The sequence below is a fragment of the Parasteatoda tepidariorum genome, chromosome 11, assembly GCF_982258835.1.
Source record: "Parasteatoda tepidariorum strain Cologne lab strain chromosome 11, Ptep-v5.0, whole genome shotgun sequence".
NCBI lineage: Eukaryota > Metazoa > Arthropoda > Arachnida > Araneae > Theridiidae > Parasteatoda > Parasteatoda tepidariorum.
The window spans coordinates 56,425,705-56,444,747 of record NC_141765.1 but is presented as its reverse complement, the minus strand read 5'-3'; the positions used below and the strand labels follow the sequence as shown (position 1 = coordinate 56,444,747).

Below are 19,043 nucleotides of genomic sequence, written 5' to 3'. Positions count from 1 at the left end.
TACCTTATCTGGTAATTAATAGATGTGATATTATTTACAAAATTTTCTTTTAAAAATTTAAATTTGCATACTATTAATAATACTAAAAGCTATATGAAGTATCTTTGTCTAAAAAATGCGAAAAAAATAAGGATTATGGCAACGGCTATGACAATTATCATTGTATTTGGCTTAAAAAGAATAAATTAAAAATAATTAATAATAATTAATAATCGTATAAAAAACATTCAAAAAGTGTTGAAGAATTATGTGTATTTAATCATTTTTAAAACTACTCTCAATATTATAGCATTTTTTAAAAAGTATTTTTAACTTCCAAATGACATCGAATTATGAAAATAACCCGTATATCAGTTTAACCTTTCCTTTAACCTTTGTGAATTAAGAAAAAAAAAACTCTCTACGCAGTTTTGTTAATTATTTAAAAGATAAAGAGAATCAGTAAAATTAAGCTAAAGAGAGCAGTTAACATTTCTTTAATTCTATTTTCAAAGGTTTAAAGAATATTATTATATTTCCATATGAACCATTTAAATTTTATATATTACTTTCATTTCATGCTATAGTCATTACTTATTTAAATTATTACTTAATAAAATACTATTTTAAATCATTACGTTAATTAGGAATATTTAAAGTTTAGGTAAGAAAAAATTGTAAATTAACTTAAAAAAATACTTCAATTATGAAATTAATACTCATTGAAGCAATTCTATCATACAACAAAAACCATTTAGACTAAATGAAAATAAGCATTTCATGAAATGCAGTTTTCTAAAATTACTAAATTCTCTAAATTACACCATCAGGATTACGCTTATGCTCAAAAATTAAACAGTTTGATATAACCATCTAAAAGCTTTTCGGTACTTAAAAGCATTTTAAATGAATAAATTGCAACATTAAAGAGCTATAAAACGACTAATTACCTAATAATTTCTGTTTCATATTAGCCCCGATTGACTCTATGTTTAAGACTGAGCATTATGAGATATATATATTTCAAAGTGATTATTGTAATAAATATTTATGAAATTTAAATACTATTCATTGTTTCTAAGCTATTGGCACAATTCATTCTAAAATCTTAAAACCCAGCCACATTTTACACAAGTCTAGAACAATTCAGGCTAGTTTCAAGATATGTTAGCAAGATTTTAACAGGTGTTTTTTTTTTTTAATAATGTGTATTCCTTGAGTGGAGAACGTATATTCAATTATCATGCATTTACAGTGGTCGGAATGTCCATTCAGTACAAAATGACAGCAAAATATTGCCTTTCTATGTCATTCTTTAACTGGTCCCATTACGATGTAACCCAGATATGGTTGATTTAAAAGGCTTTTTCAATAAAAAAGGAAGACAAGTATCGATGTTTCAACCCTATCGGAGAAACTGGTTAGTATGGCCTTCGAACATTATGTTCCACAAGCTAGTGTACTGGCTCCATTGCGCAACGAATCAAGTTGCTCATTATGATGAAAAATCAATAATGAAATCACTGTCATTATTTTAAGATGATGCGCAAAATTGTGGTTTATTTCCTAAGATATTTTCTACGCTTAAATTTAGTGTACTATTTACTGTTTTATAAGCTAATTTTTCTAAAACAACCTGACATTTTTGTTGAACTTTTTGAATGTCCTTTAATTTCATTTTGCGGCACCATTCTAAAGCCGCTTGCGTAGAATTTCTTACAGTTCTGTATGGAGGTTGGAGAAATGACGTAGTACTGACGTAAGGTCCACCTTGAGTGTGGGTTTCTAAGAACTGAGCAACTTCACTGGGTACAGGACCTATGTCCAAAAATTTAAAAAGTTTTTCCGTAGCTTGAGGTGGGTCAAGAGCTAGATCTTCGTATCGAATTAAGGTATACCTATCAGGGAACCGCTTTTGTAGTTCGCAAGCATGTTTTAGGTCATCATTAACCAGTTCACAGAAAGTTTGTGGCGATGCACACGCCTTGTACTTTCCACACCATGCAGCAATATCTTTATGCTGTCTTGAATTCATTGTACCTCTTGGATCTCTTACCAAATGGACAATTTTTAAATTCAGATCTTTGTATTCTTGTAAAAGTTTTCCTGCTTCAGAAGCAGCCATTCGAATAGTTTTTATAATTTGGACTGGTGAGTTACGACACGCTACTGCGAGGTAACAGACGTTATAACACAACATACGTGAGCTGTCTTTATGCGTGCACATTTGCCAGTATCGTTTATTTCTTCTGAATGTTAAATAATCACTGTTGAACCATGCCCATTCTGGAAATGACCCCCAATCACTATAATCACATGTAAATAAATCATGCATTAATTTCCTAGCTGAGTCCAGTTGATTATGAGCAACAACATTTCCAAAATAGTGGAGTGGTTCAAAATGATAAAATGCTCCACTATAGCTTTGGAGCAAATCACCAAGAAAGGAAGATCCACTTCTAGGATATGACAGCAGAAGAACGTGGAGTTTAGGAAGTCTTGCTGTTTTCATCCATGTTCTTAGTTCAGTTGGGCAATCTAAAAAAGACATTGGAAAAATCAATTAAGATTTGAAACATGTTTCAACATAGAGTACTGTTAGAGATTTTCGAGAGCATGCTGATCTATAATATTGCTCAACTTTACAGCAACTTTAATGTGGTGCCTACTTGAACCATATTATCATCGTTTTAAAACGTGCTTACTCAAGGGTAGGGTTCAACTTGAACCGAAACATGGCTGAATTTAATACCTCATTAAGTTTGCAACAAATTTAGACGATACTACGGTTCAAGACACCGACGACATGATTAAAGATATCAATATTTTTGTTTAACTTTGAATCGATTTTTCTGAGAGTGTAGAGGGGGACAAAAGTTCGAACGGTTAAATGTTCGCTTGAAATAAATTCGGCATTACCATAATTTACGGATGATCGTACTGATCGCGTTAAAAATTCCAATTAGATATTTCAATGTCGGGTAATTTAGCTTTAGATGCCACATATTTTCGAAATAAGTGTACTGAGTCCTGTGATGCATTTAAAATGCAACTAAGTTATTGACAAGTTAAAATGTAACTAAGTTATATGACAAACAGCACTGTTTATGATATAACAGAGTGTCCAACAGCCCATCTAACGAACGCAAAAATCAAAAGTTCTATTGTCAAATAATTTATGATATAGAATTTCATGAAGTATTCCAAGCCTTTGCAAATGCATACAAAGCTTTTGAAAGATCATAAATGCCAGAATTCACTCATGTCATTCCAGAGAAGGTTTGGTCTTTTTTAGATGCTAAACGCTTTGTTCTGGAACAACCTCCTTATTCCCCTTAAAATAAATGATCGTGGTCAATATCGATTCAAGACATATGTTACACGTTAAAAAATTGTTGCATAGATTTCAATTTCAAACAGCATCTACAATAATATAGTGAGGAGTTTTTTCAAAGAGAGAAAAACTTTCGTTGGTTTTCATTGTTAAAAGGGGGTTAAAATTTGTACTTAAGTCTGAAAAAAGAGTTTTTGTAAAAAGATCTTTTGCCAAATCTTACAAATTTACGCAAATTAATATTATTACTATCATCAAAATGGCACTTCTTTGCATACTGCGAATACTGTCCAACATTGGTGAAGACAATATCTGATTTTCTGTTAAAAGATGAATGCCCCTGCTCTCTGCTAAATGTCATGGATTATTTTAGGGATATATCGCATCGAACATTAATGGTGTAAAATACACTAATTTGTACGACTTTCGTTATTTTAAATTCAGAGGTTATGGATTTGAATTTCTATGGATATTGTGTCGTGCTGCTGGCATTAGTTTCGAGAAAACTTAAAATAATAATAATTATAAAAGCTGAAATCATGCTAACCCACTTGTTATAGTCGTTTCGCTTATAAAATTGTTTCCTTAGCTGTAAATGATAACTTACTACTTTTAAATACACCTTGAAATTTTTCACTTGCAGCTATTAGAGCATCTATTGGATACCCTCTGAAATCCAAAGCATTTATATCTTTTATCATTTAATTAATATTTATAACCGGCGTCGAACGGCTATCAATCTTCAACACCATTGACTTAATTTTGAACCTAACCCTGAAGATAAGGAAATTCCTGGGTAAAACATTGGGTCAAACTACCATTTCGAATAACTTTTGTTGGAACTGATCCGCATTTGTGTTACATAGAGGGAAAAATCACGAAAACCTCCGACAGTTAACCCTATAGTAAAAGGATTTTAATCCATGATTCACCTATCATCGATGATATTTTTACGCCAGCACTGAGGTAGGTACTAGTCGTGAGGAGAATTTGAATTGACCAGCCATTGAACGCTTAGAAATGTTTATTCGAACCTTTAGAAACTTTTTTTTTTTTTTTTGCAACGTAACGCGTTTTTGCAAATGCTAGTCTCTCCCGCATGTTCTATTTCCTAGTAACAAGCCGCACTTATACTTAAATTCGTTCCATATCATATAACAATTAATTAAAACACAATTCTGAATGTTTCAAACAACTGGTACTTTATTATTTTAAAATTCACTTTTGATCATAACAACCCCACTGGGAAAAAAAGTATGGACAAAATTTCCCGAATATGGTAAACTTTACGGTGTTTGTGGCTCTGTGGGAACACTAAAGAGCTTGTTAAGTTTTACCGAAGATGGTTGGTTGTTTCTTTTGCTGTAAATAAAAATATACTACATTTCAAAACACCTCGCAATTTCTTGTTTGAAACTGCATATGAAAACCATAGCATTAGTTACTATTTTTTATCATTTAATTTTCAAACTTTTTTGTGATGCATAACTGTGCAAGTCTCTCTTGCATGTTTCAGGTAACACGACAAAGTATAAATAACCATAATAAATAACAACAAATTGAAACTTATTTCTGAATGTTGCGATTGATTTTTAGAACATCTTTTGCCACTAAATTTTTTTAGCAAAGTAAGATCGCGCATTACTTTACATTTTACATGTCTTAATTACAAAATCGCAAATATTTTCTTTGTAAAAACCACAATTAATGTCAGTGAGGAATAGGTGAAATTAAAATAATCAAAAACCAGCTTATTTGTCAAACAAAACCTCACAGTTTTATATTTAAAAAATTGATTATTTTAAATTTCACTTTGGATCATAACGACCACGATTATTGTCAGATTTTGATAGAAGTTTTTGACCATTTTATGTGTAATTTATATAAATGTATGTAATAATGAAATGCATCAAAGATTTTGACAAGATGTAAAATAGTTATTTTCAAAAACTAATTTTTATTTTAAATTGAACATTCTTAGTGATAAAATTTTTTTTTCACTTATTTTTTTCTCTTCTAAATTTACAGTAAAAATTTATCAAAATTTCTCTTACCTTCATTGGCATTTCCGATTATTTCTTGAAACTATTTTAGACAAATTTATTACAGAATATCAAAGCAAAAAATCATGTAAACAAATGTTGCTGCTGTTTTCTTGTCTCAGCTATTGTTTGATTCTTGTAATAAATAATGAGTAAAATTTATTAGAGATCTTTTTTGGAAAAACTTACTTATCGGGTGCGGAAAACGTGGCTGGCGTCCAACATTGGAAGAAAGATAGCTAATCCCAAACAATGCAGTGCATCCCATTATTATCATTAAAATTCTATGGCCAAATTTTGATCTGTTACTTTGCAGCCAGCTAAAAGAAAAAAAAAGGCAATTTAAGTTTTCTGCAATCAAAACAAGTTTTTAGAAAAATAATGTAATAGTACTACACAATAAAAGCAATAAATAATGCTGCAGCGTGTTTTTAGATTTCTTTTTCTAGAAAAGTTACCACGCTTTCTTATTTCTGTATTACTTATATCTTATTTCAGTTTATGTTTTTAACCATAAGCATTTGCGAAGAGCTTTATTTTAAAACGATAGTTCATTTTGGTAAAAAAAAAACACATCACAATTGTTTTCAATTATTCATAACAAAGAATTGAAGCCATGTATTTTTTCTAAAGTAACATTTTCGACCAAATAACTGCAGAATTTTCACTAGATAACAACACAGTATCTTATTGCCTATATGGGAATCATGGTGTTTTTCATTTTTCATTAAAAAAGCTTTTTTTAATAATTTGAAAATGTGGCCGCAAGATTTTCATTTATATTTATAATACCGCTCATTATAATACCACAAGATTTTCATTTATATTTGTGAGATCGCTTTAAAATGTTTTGCATGGAAAGGAAACACGAGCTCATTAAAATATGCGACGCTCTGTTCTACTCAACAATTTTCAATCAAGTACTTCACTTGTTTTTTTTCCCTTTTTAAAAAAGCAGAAGAATATTTATTCATGAAATGCTAGCATAATAAAAACTAGCATTATAAAAACTTAACTCAAGTTTCTCTTTAACGTAAAAAAATAAAAATGAAATATCAAACTGAATTTATTTTTTCTTTAGAAGTTAAACATTTATATTAAATTTCTTTCCCAATTTATTTCGTCGAAGTATCCTAAAAATCCGGAGCAATTCCTTACTTTTTCTTAAGTCATACGGCTCTTATGACCTATAGGACTTCGCCAAGAGATCATGTTTTCGGTAAAAATAAATTAATTTCCCGATGTAGGTTTGCTCTATTTGATAGTTGAGATCCCCAAGAACTATACTTGTGTGTGTTATTGGAGACTGTCTGAGATTTATTCTTAGTTAGAAAACAAGATCCTAAGACAATATTGGTTCTCAGTGCAGCAATTTAGATCGGAAGGCAGATTGTTGCACCATTCACAAAACCGTACATGAATTTTTCTAGCTCTGAAACTGTTGAGAGCACAATCAGAGAAAGTACAATCAGAGAAAGTACAATCTGATAAGACATCATTGAATTACAATACATTGAATTCCAAACGAATAAAAATTCGACCCATCGAATTCCGAACGAATGGAATTCCGACCCATCGAATTTCGATCAAATCGAATTCCGACCCACGTCGTGAAAGCGAAGACTCCTACTCACTTTCCCAACTGTTTTCGTTGTTGGTCGCAATTTAAATCTGTGACAAACAAATTGGCAAACAAATTTAAATCTGTGACAAAGTATAAATGTTAAAAAAAAACATATAACTTGTTTATTATTAATGACTTAACATATTACTTCCTAAATGGTCATTCTCTAATTATTTTATTGAGGACGGCTTTTAACGCTCATGCTCATAGATAACAAGACTCTTTAGAAAATTTGGCACCATGGAAGACATTTATAATAAAACAAAGAATGTAATTGAGAAGAAAGTACACGTTCTTGGCATGCGACTCGTAACCGTTGAAGCAGAAGCGTGACGCTTTCTATCAGAATTCTTGAAGCGCATAAATCAATTAATAGGCATGTATGTAACAAGGACATAAACTGCGAAGGTCATAGGGATCAAACGATCACCTGGAGATAAGGTTTACACCATATAAAGCAGCTGCAGCCTATTTAAATCTGACAAGTCGGGAAAGCAGAACAACTCGTGCATCATAATTGCATTGTTTCAAGAATTGTTCTGCCATAAACATAGATTATAATATAATACGCTCAATAAGATCTATGTGGAATATCTTCAGAATTAAATAAAGAATCTGAAGCTTATTCTTAAACAACAGATTCTACTGTTCTGAAGTTTATTCTTAAACAACAGATTATTGTTTACATATAAACGTAAACTAGGAATAAACCCTTTATGTATATACATATATAAAGGGTTTATTCCTAGTTTACGTTTATATGTAAAGCTCTACAAATATTACCAATTTAAATGTTTCCTTTTTTTAATGATTTTACTACTTAAATACTTTCTTTCATGTTTTTATTAAACTTATTTTCCTATTTTGAGTTTTGTTGCCTAAATTTCCAGATTATTATTATTATTAAAGAGCTTTTTTTTTACAACTGGCAGCACTAAAATGTAATTTGCTAAATGTATTTTTCACCAATTATTTTGTTATATTCCCATTTTAACTCTTTTGTTCTTATGTCAAAATATAAGTTCATCTATAATCACTTTTCAAAAAGCAAACTAGGCTAATCAGGTTGTAAAAAAGAGTTCTTTTTAGTAAAAACTAGAATTTGCAATGTTTTTTGCAATTTATTTCTTTTAAATTATTATCATTGCGTATGAACTTGATTTACTTGATTTGTTTTTTTGATAATGAAATTTTTGTTATCATTATAAAAAGTTGATTTTTTATAATTCTGCTAAAAGAAATTTTGAATAAAATAGGATATATCATATCAACACTCCTTTTAATATCACATTATTTTAACAGCAATAATTCTAAGTTGAGCAAAATGAGAGAATAATTTTAACATATTTCAAACACTAGAAAATATGAATGTAGAATTTTTGAATAAAATAACAATAAGAAAAGACATTAAAGTGGTTTTAGAATAGCAGTTTACATAACTGATGTATGCTTCACTTTTTAAAAATAATAACAAGTAACAATAACAAGGTAATATACTTATCACTAAGAAACCTTGTATTATTAATTTAGTTATTTACTTTTAATGCAGTCTATCAACTAATTTTTGTTTTTCTCCCTGAAATATTCGTTATCAGAGTAAAAAGATAATTTTTTTTTTACATTTTCTTAACATAGAGTCATTTTCAAAACAAATAATTGTCAATTTCTATTTAAACAAATTATTCCTATTATATTCCAACTGAAAAATGTTATGGTAAGTAATTTTTTTGACCTATTTTTATAATTTAAAAGGTGTAGTCACTTTTAATGTTTCGCCCTTAGAAACGATTTTATTTTGTCTTTCCTAGCAGGAGATAAATTCTAATAAAGCTGTGTAACAATAGAATGTAGGGCGTGTATTATTTAATGTTTACTCACTGAATCAAGAGAGTAATTTACATTAAGTATTATCGAAAATTTCCTTAGGGATAGTTTTAAAGAGTTATTTAAAATGCATTTGTAGTTAACTTTAAAAAAAAAATTTGAACTCAATAGCTTCTAAAATACTGCATTAATTGACATGAATTTTAAAAGTCTAGTTTTGGTGAAGTTTAAATCAAAATTATTTTTATTCATATGAATTTGTCGGTCATTATAAAAAATAAGGTTATAAATAGTATACTGGTTAATAATGATATTAATGTAAATAAGTCTGATAATTTCAATCTGTAAGTAAGGGTAGAAATCGACCTTTAACATGCATTGCTGAAATAAAAAGTGAATATATTTGAATTTATTAAAAACATTAATTTATAGTTGGAAAAGTTTTCTCTGAACTATACTTTAACCTTTGAATAGTTTAGTTAGTTTTGATTTGAGGCTTAAAATGTTTGAAAAAAAAAGTGTTTTTCTTTAAACTCGGTTGTTTTTCCTTTTTTTAAGTATTTTGCAATTTAAAAGAGGTAGTTCATCATCTATTGTCAGAATTGGTAATATAATAGATCAATATAAATAAAAAGGTCCATAAAAGATTATAAGTAGAATTCAAAGTGTTTTATTTTAGTTAGTTTGCTTTTCATAAATTGATAAAGATAAGTTATTAGCCTTTTATAGGTCTATAATTAACAGACTAAGTTGATTACAGCTATAAAAATATCCCCAAATTAGCTTCTTTCAGCTTAATTTTGACGAAGAATTTTTTTGATAATTTTTTTTAGAGTTTAAATTGCAAAAGAATTTTTACTTTAATTCTAGTGCGTACCTTTTTAAGAAGAAAATGATTCAAAATAATTAAAAAGAAAAGATTGAAATTTACCTTATTTTTAACATTTTTAACAAATAAATACAAATAAATTATATAAATATTATTTAAATGTTATATCATATTATATAACACGGAAAAACTGGTAAAATTACCATACTGTTTGGTAATGACATTTCTGGTAAAAAGCAACAACATAATTCTGGTTAATAAAACGAAATGATACGGTATTTAAGCCATTCATTTAGTTATTTTTCTATTCATGTGGCAGCGGTCTACCTGATATTCTGATTTTTAAAATTATAATTCACATTACCATACATTTAGTAAAAAATACAAAATCGAAAAGAAAATTTTAACGAATAAATGGTCTTTATGCTATGCTCTAAGGTATCATGCTAAAACTACCAAATTTTACCAAATTTACCAAATTTTATCCCATATTATAAAACCATGTTTTATTTTTAAATTCACCATAATGGTTACCTAAACACTTTGGTAAAAATTACCGAGCTTTTTGGTGTTCCCGTAGAGTCAGAAACACGGTAAATTTTACCATATTCTGGTAGTTTTAATCAAATTTTTTTTCTCAGTGTGCGAAATTTTAAAATTTTTCAAATAGAAATGAATGAAATTATAAATATTTTAGGTTTCGTCATACTCAACACAGTAGTTTTAAAGAACATGTCTCTGAAAGTTATAAAGTTTAGTTTTATTTATTTTTGTTGTGAACCTTTAATGACAAAATTTAGTTAATAATAAAACCTTCTGTCTGTCTTTTAAAAGATGCCGTTTATACAGTTGCGCATTAACAGGAATAGATAAACGGAAATAGTAAAACCTCCCTCGATGAAATGAGAAGAACAGGAAATCAAATGAAAGTACTCGAGATATTAATATCGAATAGTTAGACAAGTCAATGGCCTTATGTAATAAAGCTTTCTTAAAGAAATGAATGCGTTGATTATAGTATTAGAACTACAAATGTGGAAATGATAAGTCATATTAAAATTATTAGATTTTTGTAATAAGCTTAGGCCATTTCATTAGAGTATTTTGGAAATTACGTAGTTGAAATTATTTTCGCATTTTTCTTTGGGGCTATAAAAATGTTACTTAGGTATTTTTTTTGTTGTCACTTTTGGGTCCCATTGCTCCTATTCTAAAACTGTTATTATATAAAAATTATATTGTCTGTTATTATAACTCTTATTATATGAAAGTTATGTTATATAAATATACAGTCATATAACTGTTAATAATAACTCTGAATTATATAACTTGCTGTTATATAACTGTTAAAACAGACCACAATAAATATCGCTAGTTCTCATTTCAGATCATGAAAATGAGTTTCTGAAGTGATCAAATATCAAAGTAATTTTTCTAACAAAATTATCATTTCACTTATGATTTTTTTAAAAATCATAATTATCGAAAAATTAATTAACATTTTTAAACAAATTTTCTATAAATGAAAAATAAAAATTCTAGTTCAACACTAGAAAGATTAACGATTGTAATTTTGAACTGAACCCTGAATACAAAGGAACACCCGAATCAAGCATTCGGACAAACTCGCCTTCGTGGAAGACTCTTTGATCGAATTAATCTGCATTTTCGTTACACGAAGAGGAAAACCACGTGTATCTCCCAAAGGTCCGACGGCAAGAGGATCCTAAACTATGATCCGTCTACCACTGAGGATATCTTCATAACAGCACTGTTTTCGGTGTGCAAGAATTTATTGTTCTTTCTTTTCAGGTATTAATTTAAAGATAAAAATGAGGTTGTTGTAATTTATTTATGTATTTTATGCATAGAAATAAAAAAAAACTTTTATTCCCAAATTAATAGTCTAATTTTACTTCTATTTTTATTAAAATTTAGTTTTTATACTTCGAAAAAAGAGATCTGATTGAATATTAGCCGTTAAAGATTAAGCTAATCTAACACAATAAAAAAAAAAAAACTTGTAATTCTAAAATGATTTCTGCAATTTAATATTATAAATAAAGAAAAAATTAAATATTTTGTTTTTTACAACTTTTTTAGGACATCAGTTTGCATTTTAAACCAAATGAAACTATTCTTTTTCCAGTGACGGTAGTATTTTTTGAAGTTTTAAAAAACATTTTCTTGAATTAATTAGCATATTTGAGGTCACCTCTTCAAACTATTAAGATTGAGTCCTAGAACGTGAAGATCCGATCATTAGAATAAAAGTTGCTTAGTTTCATCCGTTTATTTTGTTCAGCACTGTACATTTTTCAACTAGAGTCCATATATTCAACAAGAATCCAAATCCATATATTCATTTGCAAATTTTAATTTCACTGCTAACGATTTGAATATCGATTAAGGAATAATGCATCGAGAACTATTATGATAAATTAAAAAGCTTTTAAGCAATGAAGCTACTATTTAAACTAATAAAGATATATTCATCTGAAAAGAATAAACTTTCCCTATCTAAATCTTTGACCGGAACCTTTGAAAGAAAAATAAACAATTCTTCGATATCAGATATTTCACCTAATTTTTTAAGAAGAATTAATGTTTCTAAAGGAAATAGCAATTTCGTTACAAGCAATTTGGAGACGTCATTGAGTTGAAACATTATCTTGAAGCTTCTGTTTTCTTTGTATGCGACATGATCCTGTCTATCGAATGACAAGGAATAAAAAAAAAAAAAGAGAAAATCGAATCAAATATGATCATCAATCATCATTTCATAGGTTATGAAAGCTGAGCTCAAGTTTTCAGAGAATCTAGTTGTCAGGGTTTTATTAGTTTCAATTTATTTTTGAGAAGTTTCATGAAAAAGTTAAGGATTCTAAGAAGCTAAAAAATATTTAAACGATATAAAGATATGAATTTTTTTTTTTTTACAATTTAAAATAACGCATTACTTACGCCGAATTAAGGAAAATTAAGCTAATCATTTTGAATTATCATAAGGTAAAATGAATTAAATATATTATTTAGTTGCTGGTAGCGCTATTAATGACTATTACAACCTTTACATTATATTTAAGAAATGTGTTAAAATTAGATTTTAAAATTTACGAAACTTACAAATTATTGTTATACTATAACTTATAACGTCAGAAGTATTTCGGTACATATTTTATTTAAAAAAAAACAATTATGAAGTTCAGAATGAATATTTTTTACAATCAATTAAGAGCCGTCATTGAATTAAAACATTATCTTAGAGCTTCTGCTTTCTTTGTGGATGATATGATCCCGTCTATCGAATGACAAGGAATAAAAAGAAGGGAAAATGGAATGAAATACGATCATCAATCATCATTTCATGGGAGATGAAAGCTGAATTCAATGTGTCATGTCTACTTGTCATGGTTTTGTTAGGTTCAGTTTATATTTGAGAAGTTTCATGAAATAAGTTAAGTATTGTACACTGAGAAATAAAGTATGGTCAAAACTACCAGAATATGATAAAATTTACCGTGATTCTGACTCTACGGGAACGCCAAAAAGCTCGGTAATTTTTACCGAAGCGCTTTGGTAAAATTAACCATAAAATAAGGCTTGATGGTTTGTTATAAAATATGGTTAATGTGGTAAAATTTGGTAACTCTTTCATAATACTTAAGAGCAGGGAATAAAAACCATTTATTCTGTTAAATATATTTTTTAGTTTCGTATTTTTTTTCTAAATATGTGGTAATAATAGTCGAAAAAATTTTGAATTATAAGGTATAAAATGTTTTATATAATTTCAAAGAATTTAATTTTACATGGCAAAATTTGAGGGAAATCGCCCGAATAGTTCCTGAGGAATCGAATTTTTAAAATACGTCTTTTTTTTAAAAATTTCAATCAAAAATTATTCAGGGCAATCTATTTTTTTTTCGCACTGTATATTCTAACCAATGTGAAGTTAAAAAGATATCGAATCACCGGTATGACATTAAACATAATATAAATAATATACATATGCTTTTGAGAAATATTTGAAAGGAAGCCTCTATTGAAATTAAACCTAAGATGCAGGTGAATAAATTAATCATAAATAGAATAGCAGTCCTAGTTATTACATCTACCATCATATCAATAACCTTTCTTAATTTATGTGCATAGTTGTGACGACAGATGTCACGATATGTGAGGAAAATTAGTTAAATGTAAATAAAAGATAGAGTAGTCCTTACGATAAAAGTCTATCTATAAACGAAGTCACACTTTTCTCTGTATTTTTGACACTCTCTTCCCTTTTGTCACAAAGTAACAAATTTCACCACATTGCCACATGTCACACTATACTATAACATAAACGTATAGTGCTTGCAGTTTAGTTACAAAATGTGAAGTCAGGTTAAGATTTACAACAAAAAAACATAATTAATGGGCAATAGTAAAGTAAATATTTACATAAAAGAGTAATCTAATATAGTAGTATTTTGGAATTCGAAATGGAATTTGCATTACTTTATCATTTTCATTTCTCAATTATTGTTAGATATTAAATGAGATTGACTCATGTTACTGTTTCAAAAGTGTAAATTTTAAACCTGTAACTAGAACTAATTTAAAATTCAATTAGTATCGATTTCTTTTTATACAAAATAAAATCAATGAGAATACAAAATAAATCACTGGAGAAAATGAAGAAAATGTAGATTTTCTAGGAAAAGAGAAAATGAGGAAAAACAAATGAAATAAAATATTCAATCTTTTGATTTTTAATGTTTTTTGTTCCTTTTTGTTTTTTATCTAAAACATGGGATATTAACCTTCTTGTTAACCTCTGCCTCACCCTTGTCGCAAATTGTCCCATTTCACGTCCACACTCCATTTTTATAATATATTTGAGGCTCCGAAAAGTTATTTAATGTTTATTTGTTTGATAAAGTTAATACTTAACTTGTTGTAAGTACTTAACTTGTTATACACTGTTGTACGTATTAGCTTTGTTCATAGACATTTGTTCAATTTTAACCTTCCATCTATAATATGATGTTCAAAAATTTTATAGTTGCTCTTTAAGGAGCCTTTTAAAACATTTTTTTAATTTTGCTTATAAATTAGGTTTTTGACGCAGATAAAAAGTGTTCATTCCTGATATATGAACAATGCATTAGAGCTCTTCAACAAATATTGTTCAGAAGTTCTTATACAAATGAATTTAGTCCCGAAATGGAAGAAAATTGAAATTTTTTTGCCATTTGTTTATTTTAAGCAATTTGAAACTACAACTTGGGAAATTTTTTATATAATTTTGCGCATAGTCAGAATAGATCCGTTTTCTATTCTGCAAAATAAAATTTAAGTGCAAAACGGAAGAAAATGGCCTATTGTGGGAGCTAAGAATTCACAAGAAGTTTTTTTTTCATAATATTTTGAGGTTCACGGCCATACCATAAAAACTTCCATGAAAAAAAAAGAAACAATACTCAAATTTAAAAACAAAGGGATTTGCTCGGAAAAAAACTGGCTTTTTAAAAAATCTTTAACAGGGAAAATTTTTTGTATGATTATCATTTCCTTTTTTAAAAAAGTGTTTAGTACGGGTCTATTGTGTTATTCTGTAAAAAAGTGTTGTCTGAAATTACAATAAAAAGTGCTGGCACCCCGATTATTTTTTACTGTAAGTCCATTTACCATACCAACCTTAAAATCCCTTTACTGTAAAACCCAATTTTACCTTAAAATTTTAAACCGTAATTTTTACAGTAATACTTATTTGATTACAGTAATTCAAGGATTTTACAATAACTATGTTCTATAAGAACTACGGTATATAAGATTTTTTGTTTCACGAAGTTTTACAATAAAAGCGGATTTTACGGTTAAATGTACTGATACCCAAAGTGCCGGTACTTTTTACCGTAATTTGATCTGGAATTATTATTGCGATATCCCTTTAAAATACAAATCAAATTCTTTGTTATAAAATGCCGTTATTAATGCAGCTGGAAATTATATTTTCATTTCAAATTTCAATTTGTATGTAAAATTTTTATTTTTAAGTTTAAAAACCAACTTTTTTCTTTCCAATAAGATAAAAAATATTTACATTATATCTTAATAAGCATAGTTTCAAAAAGTTAAAAAAAATCAGTTTCTACATTTTTCACGCAATTTATATGTATAATTCGTATAATATGTATACTAAAAAATGCAAAACTGTAAAATAAAAATATTCTATAAACCTATATGCCTTTTGGGAATCATTTACTATATTTACAATTTTCAATAAATCATCAGAATAGACCTGGAAGCAGCTGGAAGGTAAAAAAAAGAGGTAACGCCTGACTGTGCCAAGACATTTTACACATGCACATTACATATTTTATTAATATATTTATTAAAAATATACATATTTAATAAAACATTTGTAATAAATATTTTTTTTATTATATGATATACTTATCGTAAAGTCAGATTTTTAAATTTTTTTTTCTCTTTACGAGTATTTCTATAATCAAGTTAAGTCATAAACTGATAAAAAATACATTACGTCGAATTTTAGTTAAGCAAAACACTTAACAGGCTTAAATTACTATTACTGAAATGTGCAAAAGGAAATCTTCTTAACAAAATCCCTTAGAAGCCTTAAACAATCATTAGTGTCTCGCCAAGAAATTTTTTTAGAAACCTTTCTACATCTTGAAGCTTTAGAATTAAAGATAAGTAAAATCTTTGACAGTGTTAAAAATATTAAACGTAAAGTTTTATTTATTTTGTATGATAATACTAATTCACTGTTTTCTCTCTTTTGAAGAGGAGTAGGATACATTTTTATCGAATAATTTAAAAATAAGACTAATTAATTAATAAAAGTGCGAATTTATTAGCATTTCAGAAAAGCTAGTTGACTTTAAGAACCAATATTCATTATACTTTAAGATTTTAGAGCTTTCTAACACATGGGTTGTAACTTGGGTTGTCGAAACTTCTAAAAAAGCAAGTAATATTGATACTTAATTTTTTGTCTAAGCACGGTTCATAACACAAACCTGCAACAAAAAAAGTGAACCGAAACTAAAATTTGATTCTGCACTGTAAAAAATTCCGGATCAATTTAGGGTAAAAAGTACTGGCACCCTGGGTGCATCTTTCGTAAGATCTATTTTTACCGTAAAATTGTTTACCATAATTTTCACAGTAACATTTACTTAATTACAGTGACTTAGTGATTTTATAGTAAATACTGCTGTAAAAATTACAGTATATCAAATTTTTGTTCCCTAAAATGTTACCGTAATTTGATCCGAAATTTTTTATTCCGGAATTTTTTCAGTGTGATAGATTTTTGAGTAGTGATTTCAGATACAATAATGAAAAAAGAAAATCCATCACGTACCATTTTTTCACAGATTGCAAATTTAAATTTAAGCGGCCACCAATCCCTCGTATTGTATTTTAAAGAAAGTGATAAACATTTAATGCCATAAAATATGCGTTTAAAATTTCCTTCTTTTCTTTGGGGCATCATATGTATTCAAAATTTTAAATATCCTTTGGTCTTCAAGAACCAGAAAATGTGTTTCACTAATCCTTTCAACATTGTTGATATTATTACTACACTATTTATCATAATATTGTTAAAATATTCTATTTGTTTAGTATAGAATTATGAAAAATCTTTTCACTTAGAAAACCTTTTTTTTATCCTTGCTTTTGATTAATTGATCAAACTTGGTTGCAGAGCTTTAATACCTGACTAACTTTGCAAGTAAAGTTCGCTTGCAGATTATTTTTTCCTATATGCTAGACTGTGTCTAAAGCAAAAAAAAAAAAAAAAAAAAAAAAAAGGGAATACCCGAGTAACTTTTCATTTAATGATTGGATTATCATGCACTTAGATCCAATCTTAATGGTTCGAAAAACTGATTTTAAATATGCTACTTTTCTAGTGCAGACGATATTTCGGGTTTCGAATCAGACATAAAAACGTATTTTTTCTGACCGTAATACCTACTTTTTAACGACAGATTCGAATCACTGGGTTGATTCGAATCATTCGTATTTTTGTTCTTCAAAATAAAAGAACCGTAATCTGGGAAATATGTTCTAAACACTTAACGCAGGAGAGCGGCCGAAGTATTTGCGTATTTCGCCATATCTCGAGAGTTTGAAGTTATATAAATATTTGTCCACTTTGATATTTAAAACTTCTACGACAATTTCTAAATAATCAATAAAAATAATAAATAAAATCCAAATAATTATTTTTTTTACATTGAATTATCTTTGGATAAACGAGTTTTACTACTGGAATAATATTTTTTTCAAATTGCGGCTACACTCTATATTTTTTAGATCAAAAATCCAAATCAATCGAAAAAAAGTATGTTAATTCAGAGAAAATATTTTGTTGTGTCTGATTTTGTACCTAAAAACATCGTTTGCTTCAGAAGAATATCATTCTTATAGTTAATACATTGAATAATCGAGATGGTATCTTAGTGCATAACGATTTGATCACCACACTGAGAAAAAGATTATGGTCGAAACTACCAGAATATAGTAAAATTTACCGTGTTTCTGGCTCTATGAGAGCACCAAAAAGCTCGGTGATTCTTACTGAAGCTCTTCGGTAATGATTTGGGTAAAATTAACAATAAAATATAGTTTATAATCTATGCTAAAATGTTAAAATTTGATAAATGTGGTGAAATTTGGCAGTTTTATCATGGTATCTTAGAGCACAGCATGAAAACCATTTATTCGGTTAAATTTAATTTTCAGTTTTGTATTTTTTACTAAATGTATGGTAACATGAACTATAATTTTAAAAATCAGAATATAACGTATACCGTAGCCACACGAATAGAAAAATAACTAAATGGTTCAAATACCGTATTCTTTCGTTTTATTAACCAGAATAATTATGTCTTTTTTTTCTTTTTCTTTTTGTTACCAGAAATGTCATTACCAAACAGTATGGTAATTTTACCAGTTTATCCATGCAATATAATATGATATAACATTTCAATAATATTTATATAATTTATTTGCATTTATTTGTTTAAAATGCTAAAAATAAGGTAAATTTCAATCTTTTCTTATTAATTATTTTGAATCATTTTCTTTCTCAGTTTTGTGATTTTTACTAAATGTAGGGTAATAAGAGGTGTAATTTTGAAAAACAGAATTCCCGGTAAACTGTTACCATACGAACAGATAAATTACCAAATGAATAGTTTAAATACAGTATATTTTGTTTTTATTACCAGAATTATAGTTTTCGTTAACCAGAAATGTCATTAAGATACAGTACGGTAATTTTACCAAAGGGTTTTTCTCAGTGCAGAATTCCGTTTTATATTTTTTGAATATGCAATGATTTATTAAATCCATTTGTTAATGTAAATGGTTTCATTAATTTCG

General features: G+C 28.0%; 2 protein-coding genes across 3 annotated transcripts in view; one reads left to right on the top strand and one right to left on the bottom strand.

Moving 5' to 3' along the window:
- Positions 1-1,167: 1,167 nt before the first annotated feature.
- Positions 1,168-19,043, bottom strand: part of LOC107445909 (carbohydrate sulfotransferase 1-like) — a 118,109-nt gene continuing 100,233 nt past the window's right edge. For both annotated transcript variants that reach the window (XM_016060400.4, XM_016060399.4), the window contains 2 exons: positions 5,545-5,675; positions 1,168-2,517 (listed from right to left, as the gene is read on the bottom strand). In XM_016060400.4, the coding sequence (XP_015915886.1) occupies positions 1,514-2,517; positions 5,545-5,675 (1,135 nt within the window). In that variant the 3' untranslated portion in view covers positions 1,168-1,513. The remainder of the gene's footprint in view (positions 2,518-5,544; positions 5,676-19,043) is intronic.
- The window catches only part of LOC107445928 (uncharacterized), a 275,554-nt gene continuing 265,145 nt past the window's right edge, over positions 8,635-19,043 (top strand). Inside the window, exon 1 of the mRNA XM_071187392.2 lies at positions 8,635-8,693. Within this exon, the coding sequence (XP_071043493.2) occupies positions 8,686-8,693 (8 nt within the window). The 5' untranslated portion in view covers positions 8,635-8,685. The remainder of the gene's footprint in view (positions 8,694-19,043) is intronic.